Source organism: Lactuca sativa, chromosome 4 (genome assembly GCF_002870075.4).
Source record: "Lactuca sativa cultivar Salinas chromosome 4, Lsat_Salinas_v11, whole genome shotgun sequence".
NCBI classification, from domain to species: domain Eukaryota; kingdom Viridiplantae; phylum Streptophyta; class Magnoliopsida; order Asterales; family Asteraceae; genus Lactuca; species Lactuca sativa.
The window spans coordinates 232,029,601-232,042,368 of NC_056626.2; the positions used below are offsets into that span (position 1 = coordinate 232,029,601).

Genomic DNA, 12,768 nt, shown 5'->3' on the forward strand with positions numbered 1-12,768 from the left:
ATTTGGAAAATCCACTTTAAACACATCACAGTTCTAGCTTAGACATCACTACCGTAAGTAGATTGATCGCTAATATATTGTAATTATTGATAAATCTTATTTATATATTCATAATAACAACTATGAATATAAATATAAGTTATAATTAAAATCGTAGCAAGGGAAACTCACCTTATGGTTTTCTAGAAGAAAACTCGCAAAGTTCGCAGGAAGAACTTTGACATTGAATACTTATTTTTGTTGGGCTTCTATTGCTGCAGCACCTCGTTGCGAATACTTCGAAACTCAAAAAGTCATAAATCTAGAGAACGAAGGGGGTTTCTAGAGAGAGAAACTCGAGAATGAAAATGTGCACGGAAAAATGGAGAAATTGCATGCTATTTATAGGAGCCTGATGGGAGGACACGTCGCGCCTTGGCGTAGGCAGAAAGGTTCGCTCCTAGTTGCGACGCGTTATCCTCGGCGTGTATTTTTTGCAATCTTTGAAAATTTATATCTTTTGCATACAAACTCCCATTTCGACGTTCTTTATATCCCCAGTTTCGTATCGACGAGCAATACAACGTTTTAGAGCTCAACAGCTAATTCACATTCCATTTTTAATTTAAAGTCAATTAGAAGTGCATTGTAAAAGACTTTGCAAAAATCATAACTCTTTCATACGAACTCCATTCTCGATGTTCTTTATATCGAAAGATTTATATTTTTTAAGTACATCAACTCCCTTTTACATTGTTTTGGCTAAAAATCAATCGATCCCCATTTTGCTTTTTACTACACATATTGTGGTGTTAGGTTGAAGACGAAACTATGAAAAATCGTAATTTTTTCATACAAAGTCTGATTTAAGCATTCTTTATATCCACTAGTTTGTGATCACAACTACTACAATTTTCGTCAATACTATTTATCCTAAATAATCTTTTATTTTTAAACGTTTATTTAACATAATTCGTTAACTTTATAATAAGGATTTATCCAAATATTATAAGCCCATAATATTTGTTCATAAAACATGTATGCAATATATATATATATATATATATATATATATATATATATATATATATATATATATATATATATATATCATTTATATAATCACGTATCGTGTACGAATGATTTTTATTTATTTACGATTATCATATTCGAGAATTTAATTATTCGATAAGATAAATATTTATAACTTATAATCTTTAAAACGTTTAGCCTAAATTCGCAGATGTTATAAAAGCATCCGCAATGGTGAGTTCAATGGGAGAGTTGAATGAGGTGACAAGTCTATGTGTCATTTAATGGATGAAACTCAACAATTGTGAGAAACCATCTTGGAATTCAATGGATTTTGAGTTCAATGGTCATTGAACTCTCCAATAGGAAAAAAGAAAGTTTTAATCCTTAAATATTTACTATAAATTACATTTTGTAACATTCTATTAAATTTTATAGAGTTCATTGCATTGTAGAGAAAACAATAATAGAGTTGTATGGATTTTAAAATGATGATATGGCAATCCATTAAACTCTATGGAGTTCAATGCATTGTGGATGTCCTAAGTTGTCAAGATTACTTTATTTTTATGGTAATGTTCGATTGAGTCTAGAGTCAGATTGTTGGGAATGGGATCTAGCAGTGGATGGTATGTTCTCAATTGGAGCCACCATATGTCATATTTATGCTTTTGTTCCAATTAAGATTAATGTTTTGATGTGGAGGATCCTTTTGGATGGTATTTCGATCCGTGTTAATTTAGTGAATAAAGGAATTGATCTTTCTACTTCATTGTGTCCTTTGTGTGATTAAACTTAGGAGGATATAAATCATGTTTTCATTTTTTGTGAGGTGGCAACGCAAGTTTGATGGGCGATTGAAAAAGGTAAGTCGATCTTCTTTTTCCGACTCAAATAAACGTTACAAAGCACTTGACTTGGGTGGATACAATGCCTCTTACCATCATGAGAAGAAGAGTGTTGGAGGTTATTATTTTGACTGTCATATGGATGTTGTGGCTTTACAAAAACTATGTCCATTTCCAACACATCAAGTTCCCAAAGAGTAGCATTGTAGAGAAGATTAATTTGACGGCTTTTGAGTGGTTGGCTAATAGGAACAAGAGGATTAATGTTTCATGGTTAATTACTTTGGCTACAAACCCTTTATGTTTATTTCTATGTAATTTGTTTTGATCTAGCTCTTTGCCAGTGTGTTTAATAAAATCATTAAGCTATTAAAAAAACACTTTCAAATCTTTTTTCGTCCATCTCTTCCATATATAATTTTTTTGATCGAAACTTTATTTTTATACTTTTGTAGTCCGTTTGATATAATATAATTGTGATCGTCATATATGTAGACTGTTGACATTTGTAATCATATTAAATATACGAATTGCAAAAGGGTTGCTCCGCATATTAAAGTTGCGTTTTGGTCATTTATATTTATATTTTTATAGTTTTCATTTTTATTAATTTCAAACGAGATGAGTTAAATAGTAGTTATTGTTAAATTATAATCTAATTTTATATCGTTCTATGTAGTTATGTCAAACTTTTTGCTAAATATTTAACCATTCGATTTTTATTTTTTGTGCCAAGGTTTTCAAATTTTGTAACTCTTTAACTGTTTACTGATTCGAGAATCCATCATGCATGATTAAATATAACGATGGAATCGGATGAAATACATACTTAACATAGAAAAGAAATACAAAAGAATAAACGTAACAATATCGAAATGCCATGTATATAATGGAATAAAATTTTATAAACCCACCAAGTGTTCAATGGAAAAACAATTAACAAAAGATAATACATGTACTGTTTTTAAAAGAGTTAGAATCAATTATAGAAATTAAATAAGAAAGTTGTATGCCATAATTATTGTTACAAAATAATATTAGTAAATCAACATTGTCATGCTCTTAGTTTGACGTAAAAAAAGATGCAAACAATAAATTAAGTTCCTACCTGTCAACTATACAAATTACAAAAGATTAATTTTTCCACATGTGTCATCATATAATAATCTATACATTAATAAATCATACAAATGTTAGATCATACGGGTCGAATTAAACCGCGATAATTAACAATCGGGTCAACTGGATCAGCTCCAATCTCAAGAAACCGACGCTTGAATTGAAGCCATTTGATCGTAGTTAATTACTTTATTCAAGTTTACCATTAGTGGCCGATGATTCCATAGCTTTCCTACGAATCCAACGCATTTTGACGAAGGAATTCAAGAACATGAATAGGAATGCACCATTGAGGATGGAATTGAAAACCCACGCCCCAATTCCATTGCACCCACCTTTCCATACTTGCAAGAACAAAACCCCACAATGGCAAATCAAATTCAAACCCAACAAGATTATCTGAATGTTGGCCACTAGCGGAAACGACGCCGTTGGTAATCCTAATTCCGTCCATAATCTGTACCCGTAAACTATGGAATACGTGAATGTGGTGAACACGATTTCCAGTACTTGAAACGATTGCGAGAATTCCAACCATAGGAACGACATAACCATTGGAATGGAATTAGTGAAGAGTTGGAATAACGAGAGTCTACGACGTCGTAAGATGGTGAAGAACGTCCGGATCACGTGAAGGTAACGTGACAGGTAGAAGACGTATGACCAGAAGAATACGCGCCCTGATGGGCGCGTGCCGAGTGGGAAGCAAAGAAGCCATTGGAGTGGGGTTTTTGAGCGGCCCCAGAACCACCGCGTGTCTCGGATCTCGGCTGCGGCGGAGGTCAATGTACCGGCGAGTATGGTAGCGGAGATGATTGACATGACGAGGCTGTGGAGAGCAGGGATGGGACCGAGGGGTACTGGGCGGGTGCGGTGGCGGAAGAGGAGGAGGAGGAGGTGGAGGACGACTGAGACTGCGAAGTAGACGGCGATGGAGGAGAAGAGGAAGACCCATGTGGCTCCCCAAGATTGGGCGTGGCTCCATCGGAATCCGACAACCGTGGGGTGCTCCGATAGAAGGTATAACAAGAAGGATGATGTTGATGGGTTAGATTGCATTTTTACGATGGAGAATTTGAGGAAGATGAAAATGGAGAAATGAGAATTTTATATACAGGTGGGTAATCGCATTGAAGTTGATTGGGTCTTGGTAATCGTGGAAAAGGGTGTTTGACTTTTTGAATATGAATTCATAGGGTGAATATGAATTGAATCAGCCATGGCATGCTGATGTTTAAGCTTACTTCATTATGGAATGTTCTTCTGTATTTCTTCTTCTTTTAGCAGCCCTTTCACGAAATTTGATTCTGTTAAATAGTAATGTTTCTCTTTTAAAAGTAAATTATAGGATTCCGAACTAGTAATTATAGTTTGGTTAAATCATTCTTGTGATATGATTTTGTTGTCTTTTGTGTCTATGATATATATATTGTCCTCACCTAGGTGTTTGTTTTTTGACCTAATAACAGATAATGTCTGATTCGGTCGGATTTTTTGCAAAAACTTATAAACCTTAATATTTTTTGGTTAATGACCTAGAAAGGTAACGAACTTTTGTCTTTGTTCATATTTAGGTAATCATGTTTTTTTCGTTCATATTTGACTATTGAACTTGTTTGATCTGTTCAAAATAGGGTAATATGACCGGTAATTACGGTAATATTACCCTATTATAAACAGGTCAAACAAATTTATTAGTCAAATGTGTACCAAAAAAACATGGATACATAAATATTGACAAAAATCAAAGTTTCTTACCCGTTTTGGTAATACTGGACAAGAACCGTCTTAGGAACTGTATGCCTTAGGATCAGGCCCCGACAGTCAATGAACAATTAGGTTAGGCTTGGTCTAACCCAATTTAGTCCCGGCTAGTCATGTGCTAAGTTGTGTTGCTTGGTCTTTAAAACACATACAACCTAGCCCCTTAAGCATATTCAACCTAACCCCTAACTAGTTGGGCCTATATTAGGTTGGCCCTAGACTTAACCATCTCCTCATACACAAGACCGGACAACCCAATTTCATTTCACATCAATGGATCTTATGACTACTTGCACTTAACATAAAGAACCCAATATTACCAAAATAGGTAAGGAACTTTGGTTTTTGTTCAAATTTAGGTAACCATGTTTTTTTCGTACACATTTGACCAGTAAACTTGTTTGACTTGTTCATAATAGGGTAATGTTACCGCTAATTACCGGTCATATTACCCTATTTTGAATAGGCCAAACAAGTTCAATGGTCAAATGTGAACGAAAAAAACATAGTTACCTAAATGTAGACAAAGACCAAAGTTCGTTATCTTTTTAGGTCATTAACCCAAATTTTTTTGATGAATAAGCAATTTGTAAAGTAACAATTTCACGTCCAATGATAATATTTATTTAAGAAAAATATCATCAAATACAACCTTCATTAAGGTAATGATGTTAATATTTAATTATATAGTATAAGTACTCTTAATAGCTACTGAATTTTCGGATTAAAAAAAGTAAGTAACGGATTCAACCTTCATTATGAATTGGAATAATTCATAATTAACCTAGGACTATTTGCCCCTTTGTGACCTCAAGTCTCTTCTTACTTTACATCTCCGGCTTCCAACGCCCCTATCCACTTCTGTCTCTAGTCGATCCAGCCACTCGAGCTTCATCCACCTAACGTTGATGTCTAACAATTCGCTGATTTCCATTGTCGACATCCGACGACTTCCATTGCCACCATAGGTAGCAGCACCGTCAGATAAGGTTCGCCGACCACAGTAGTGTTGTTGATCATCAACTTCTTCTGCCATTCCTCTGCTATCGCCGACCACCTGCTTCCTGCCACTCAATCTCTCACGATGTACTCAAGCACTATTTCTTCTCTTAAAAAAACAAAACAAGCAAACAGAATGAAATATGAATGTTGAAATCTTTTCTACTTGTCACATATTTTTCTGCTATGTTGCTTAAATTAGATAGATATACAAATACATAAAGTAGAAACTGAAACTAGATACATATATAATCTTGATTTTTTTTTTCTGATTTCTCTAATAGCATGATTGTTTCTTTTTTTATATCTGGTAGATAATACCTGAGTTTATGAACTTTGTATGTTACTATGAACTTATATGTTGAATTTTGTTTTATTTTTTGAAATTGTAGGGGATTGTGTTAGAAATAATGTTCACAACAATTCTTAATAATATTAATAATGGTAAGGTCCTTTTGGGTTACACACAATGACAAAATTAATCAATTAATGACACAAAAGAATTATAAAGTTCTAGTTTGTTAATTAATTAAATATATAATTAGTTAATGAAAACTCGTATATTATCAGAGGCTTAAGTTTAACGATTTGAAAGTCAAATCTTTCAATTAATTGCCTTATAGATAATTACTAGATAATAAAGTTATTATCTAATAAGGAACACAAATCCCACCCTATCATTCCAAGTGGAAAAAACCCTCTAGAAATCTACATCCCTAGTCTCTCTCTAAATCTTGAAGAAGCCCAAAGAGCACAACACAACTCAAGAACATATCCGTTTCTGTTTGTTGGTTTGATTCCAAAAGTGTCGGATTGCTATTCTGATTTCCTTGGTATTGGATCTATATGCTAAAGAACATTTTTAGAATGATATTGTTTATAACATATGATCCTATAGAATCACACATTTATCAAGTAGTCACTTATTGAATATTAATTATAATTTGATTATTAATAAATATTATTAGTTCTTGTAGTTAATTGGGGATTATTATTTTATGAAAATAATATTTGAAGAGATAATAAATAAGTATTAACTCAAATGGTGTGATTTAATAAGTTATGTACATTATTTTGGACCTTTACATGTTCACTACATAAATACATGTTAATATAAGTAAATAAGATTCTCTCATATCTCCTATGCGGCCTAACCCATCAAGACATGGGTTGTGGTTGCTTATTTGGCTATCTCTTACACATATCAGGCATCTTTGATGTCATGCCTTTGACTTTTGTGAAGCTATAACCCTTAGATCTTATGTGTAGCCGTAAACAATAGAATACGTGTCACACCCCCAAACCTGAACGGCGGAATCGTTCGGGGGCGGAGGACATCATATTCAGTATCATAACAGTTCATAGAAAGGAAAGTACACACCACCATAATATAAATATGTTTGAAAAGTTTACATGATTGTAGGTGTTACATGTTTGCAAAAGAAATCAAATATAAAATGGTGATCCAAAATATGTTACTAACGCCAATGCGTTAGTCTTCAGAAGTAGTTGCTACCTGGCTAGCGGTTTCCTGTGAATACAAGTTATTTCAAAGAAAAAGTGTCAACATTTAAGTTGGTGAGTTCATAAGTAGTGTTTTGAGAAGATGTATGCCATTCGAAAGTGTTTGCATGTTTTCCAGAAAAACCCTTATTTTCTTATTAAAGTATGCAATGCATATGAATGTTCGTGATGTAAATTGCAACTAATTGTACCAAGAAAATCCCTTATTTTCCTATTAGTTGTTTGGTTTGTATACAGGAAAAACCCTTATTTCCCTGACATAACTGGCAGTCTCTAAGACCGAAAATCGCAAGCAATCGACGTGCTCGAAAGGTGTGGCATAGTTTTACATAGTAAAGCTATACGAAGATCGCACTTATTAGATGAAGAATAGTTTTAATGACTACTCGTTCATAAAAGCATAATACCATAATAATTGTATATCCGATGAGTTTTATAACCATACTAAACATAATATGCCTGTAGCGACGTTCTTTAGGCGTCGTAGCGTTATGACAACTGTCACCCCAAAAGACGGACTGTAGCTAACAGTCAGGGCGCGGGATCATGACTTCCCGTATAGATCTATACACATTTGACACGTTCTCCGAACGGGAGACTCTGGTTATAGACAGGACTTGCAGCATTATTTTCTAATAAAGAAAGTAACGTTTGAAGATATACACGACTCATGGATTCTCAACTAAGTCTGTATTAAAGTAGTAGTTTGGATGCAAAGTTTAACTTCTTTCACAATGTTTGACAAAGCATAAATCATAAATTCTTTGAATGCATAAAATGATTTAGTAAAGAATGTTACCCTTGATATGATGTATTTGTATGTAAACGTATAGATAAAACATATTTCTATATATAAACATATTGTATCCCAAGAGGGTAAAGCTGTGTTGTGAGGTGTTTTGCATCATAATAACTTCATAAGATAGTTAAAACAACAGTATGAAAAGTATAGCAAAAGATCGGTGTTTCACACGATTTTAGTCGTGTGTTTACTTGTATTCCTCCCCAAAAAGAGTATAAAACATTTAAAATGTATTTAAAGAGTGTTCGAAGGGGATATGAACTCACTTGATAGTTTGAAGATTGTGAGGTGGAAAACCGAGCAGAGTTTCGTCTCGGGAAACTGATTTTTCTTGGGATTCTCGGGAATCTCGGGAGTAGAATCGGCCTTCGGGACTTGAGCCAAAAAGACCAGAGCTTCGGGTTTGAACGGACACGGAAAACGAGGAAATGCTGAGAGAGAGAGAAGAGAAATGAACCCTTTCTTTGGAAACCCTCGCATTCTATTTATAGGAAGGCAAGTCTGCCTCGGTACGCGGGGCGTACGCTCGTACGCGCTGCGTACGCGTACGTCATGCATGACCGAAGCCTCGACTGCCTCGGTTCGGATGGGACGGGTTCTTGGGTTATCGGGTCGGATGGGACGGGTTGCTGGGGAGGTGGGTCGGATGGGACGCCGGGTCGGATGGGACGTCGGATCGGACGGGTCGGACGGGTCGGCTTCCTCGGATATGGCGACGTGGACGATCCGAGGCCAATCCTCTCGGTTACGCGGGGCGTACAGGAGTACGCAGCGCGTACTTCGGAGAAGGACGCTGACTCCTCTTCGGATAATATCCGAATTTTGAATTAAATAATTAATTAATTTATTTAATAAACTTCAAAAATCCATATCTTCTTCATATGAACTCCGTTTTCGATGGTCTTTATATCCACGCGTAGGTGAGACTACGATCTACAACTTTCGTTTAGACTCCGTTGGCAAATTCCAAAATTATTTTTATTATTTATTTTATAACTAATCGTTTTTAAGGAATTTCTTTGAAAAATCATAACTTCCTCATGCGAAGTCAGATTTGGACGTTCTTTTTGTGTACGCTCACGGTTTAATGTTATCTATGACTTTCATTTAGATACCTAAGGCTAAATGTTATCGTATTGAAACTTTGCGTTTTTCGTTTGATCGGTGTTGTCGGTTTTGACAGAAATCTTAGAGTGGTCATAGCTTCTTCGCCATAACTCAGATTTTAGTGTTCTTTATTTATTTGGAACCTTTAAGAAGATATCTACTACATAGCGTACTCCAAATCAGAGCTTTTGAACAATTCATTTATCGATGATATTCCCATTACATTCAAAAGGGGGTTACAAGACTCGGTTTATAATGTCCGGGATAACGGGTTGTTACATCATCCCCCCGTTAAACGGAATTTCGTCCCGAAATTTAATACAAGGTAAGAGTTTTAGGGGCTGAGGAAGAGATGCGGATACTTCTGTAGCATTTGGTCTTCCCGTTCCCATGTGAATTCGGGTCCTCTCTTAGCATTCCATCGAACTTTTACTATTGGAATGCGACTCTGTTTGGTCCTTTTAACTTCCCTATCCATGATCTCGACGGGTTCTTCCACAAAGTTGAGATTTTCGTTTAACGCGATTTCATCGAGTGGAATTACAAGTGTTTCGTCGGACAAACACTTTTTCAGGTTCGACACGTGGAATACTGGATGCACTTTGTTAAGCTCGATTGGAAGTTGGAGTTTGTAGGCCACTGGACCAACTCTCGAAATGATTTCGAAGGGTCCAATGTACCTGGGGTTTAGCTTTCCACGCTTCCCAAAGCGTATCATGCCTTTCCAGGGTGAGACCTTCAGTAGCACACGGTCGCCAATCTGGAATTCCAAGGGTTTACGTCTCCTGTCGGCATAGCTCTTTTGTCTATCCCTTGAGGACTTCAGTCGTTCTCGTATTTGCACGATCTTTTCGGTAGTCTCTCTGATGATCTCTGGGCCAGTAAGGGTGCTCTTAGTGACTAGACCTTTTGCCAATTGGGTGTCGCCCACTTCCGTCCAGCACAGGGGTGATCTGCACTTACGGCCGTAAAGGGCTTCGAACGGAGCGGTCTTGATACTAGTATGATAACTATTGTTATAAGAGAACTCGACCAAAGGCAAGTGAATATCCCATGCCTTGCCAAAGTCGATTACACATGCTCGCAACATGTCTTCCAAGGTTTGGATCGTCCTCTCACTCTGTCCGTCAGTTTGAGGGTGGTATGCTGTACTCATGTCCAACCTTGTTCCCATGGATTTTTGCAGTGATTGCCAAAATCTGGAAGTGAATCTGCTGTCTCTATCTGAGATGATGGACATTGGTACTCCATGAAGTCGTACGATCTCCCGGATGTAGGTTCTTGATAGTTTTTCCATCCTATCGGTTTCCTTGATAGGTAAGAAATGGGCTGATTTGGTTAATCTGTCGACGATTACCCAAATAGTATCTTGGCCACTCTGTGTTTTGGGCAGTTTGGTTATGAAGTCCATGGAAATCTGCTCCCATTTCCACTCAGGTATAACAGGTTGTTGGAGTAGGCCTGAGGGTTTTTGGTGTTCTATTTTTATTTTGGCGCAAGTTAAACACTTGCCCACGTACGTAGCGATCTCCGCTTTCATGTTTGGCCACCAGTAGAGTTGCTTGAGATCTAGATACATCTTGTCTGACCCTGGGTGTACGGAGTATGGGGTCCTGTGTGCCTCGCTCATAACTACCTCTCTGAATCCCCCAAACTTTGGTGTCCAGATCCGGTTCATGAGGTAGCGTGCTCCGTCACTCTTGATTTCTAAGTTCTTGTCCATTCCTCTAAGGGCCTCACCTGCCACGTTTTCGGGTTTCAAGGCCTCTAATTGAGCTTCCTTGACTTGCGTTGATAGGTGCGAATGGATCGACATAGCTAATGACTTCACTCTCCGGCCTGAGTACTCCTTTCGACTAAGGGCATCGGCTACGACGTTTGCCTTTCCCGGATGATAGCGAATATCGCATTCGTAATCACTGAGTAGCTCGACCCATCGCCGTTGTCTCATGTTGAGCTCCTTCTGATCGAAAATGTGTTGTAAGCTCTTGTGGTCGGTAAAGATAGTGCTCTTCGTTCCATACAAGTAATGTCTCCAGATCTTCAGGGCAAACACTACTGCTCCTAGCTCAAGATCGTGGGTCGTGTAGTTAACCTCATGTGTTTTCAACTGTCTCGAGGCGTAGGCGATGACCTTACCTCGCTGCATCAGAACACATCCGAGTCCTTGGTTTGATGCATCGCAATAAACTACGAAGTCTTCTATTCCTTCAGGAAGGGATAGTATTGGTGCGGTGCACAAGGCTCGTTTGAGCGTTTGGAACGCTCTTTCTTGTTTCTCTTCCCAGTCAAAGGCCACACCTTTCTGGGTTAGGGTTGTAAGAGGCTTTGCTATTCGTGAGAAGTTCTGAATGAACCTGCGGTAGTAGCCAGCGAGACCTAGAAATTGGCGAATTTCTGTAGGAGTCTTCGGTGCTGACCAGTTCTCAATGGCCTTAATTTTGGATGGGTCCACGTGGATTCCCTCTTCGCTTACCACGTGTCCTAAGAATTCGACTCTTCGGATCCAAAATTCACATTTCGAGAACTTTGCATAAAGTTTCTCTTTTCGTAATATCCCTAGAACCTGTCGCAGATGATCGCCATGCTCTTTCTTACTTCGGGAGTAGATCAGGATGTCGTCAATGAAAACGATGACGAACTGATCCAAGTAAGGTCGGCATACTCTATTCATCAGATCCATGAAGACTGCGGGCGCATTGGTCAATCCGAATGGCATCACTACGAACTCGTAATGTCCGTAACGAGTTCGGAAGGCGGTCTTCGGCACATCCTCCTCTAGCACTCGTAACTGGTGATACCCGGATCTCAGATCAATCTTAGAAAAATAGTTCGCCCCTTGCAGTTGGTCGAATAGATCATCTATGCGCGGTAGAGGATAACGATTCTTGACCGTCAGTTTGTTGAGTTCTCTGTAGTCGATGCACATTCTGAACGATCCATCTTTCTTTTTCACAAACAACACGGGTGCTCCCCAAGGTGAGAAGCTCGGTCTGATGAATCCTTTTCCCAGTAGTTCATTCAGTTGACTGGATAGCTCCTGCATCTCTGCCGGGGCTAATCGATAGGGTGCTTTGGCTACTGGGGTAGCTCCGGGAATCAGATCGATTCTGAATTCGACTTGTCTTACGGGTGGTATCCCTGGAAGGTCCTCGGGAAATACATCGGGAAAATCGCATACGTCGGGCACATCCTTGATGTCCCGGACTTCGCGTTTCACGTCTACAACGTGTGCAAGAAATGCGTGACACTCCTTTCGTAAGTGCTTCTGAGCTTGGATACTTGAGATGATTCTAAGAGTGGTACTAGGTTTGTCGCCCAAGACGAGGAAGGTTTCGCCGGTTGGCAGATTAAGGCGAACGGCCTTATCGTAACATAGAATGTCCGCACGATGTGAACTCAGCCAATCCATGCCAATGATGACATCGAAACTCTTAATCGAGACTGGCATGAGGTTGATTTGAAAGGGATTATCGTTTAGAGTTAGGGTGCAGTTTAAGTATATCTCTTTAGTGCCTTCAGTTTTCCCGTTGGCCATTTCTACTATGAACGGTTCACTTAATGATTGTGGTATTGGTTTTAGCATGCTTTTAA

General features: G+C 37.9%; 1 protein-coding gene and 1 pseudogene across 1 annotated transcript; both read right to left on the reverse strand.

Annotated features, from left to right (window-relative positions):
- Positions 1–2,851: 2,851 nt before the first annotated feature.
- On the reverse strand, positions 2,852–4,299 carry LOC111920679 (elongation of fatty acids protein 3-like). The gene has a single exon (XM_023916251.3). It carries the CDS (start codon positions 4,035–4,037, stop codon positions 3,168–3,170), a length of 870 nt encoding a protein of 289 aa, XP_023772019.1. The 5' UTR covers positions 4,038–4,299; the 3' UTR covers positions 2,852–3,167.
- Positions 4,300–5,813: 1,514 nt separating this feature from the next.
- LOC111920673 (elongation of fatty acids protein 3-like) overlaps positions 5,814–12,768 on the reverse strand; it is a 32,228-nt pseudogene continuing 25,273 nt past the window's right edge.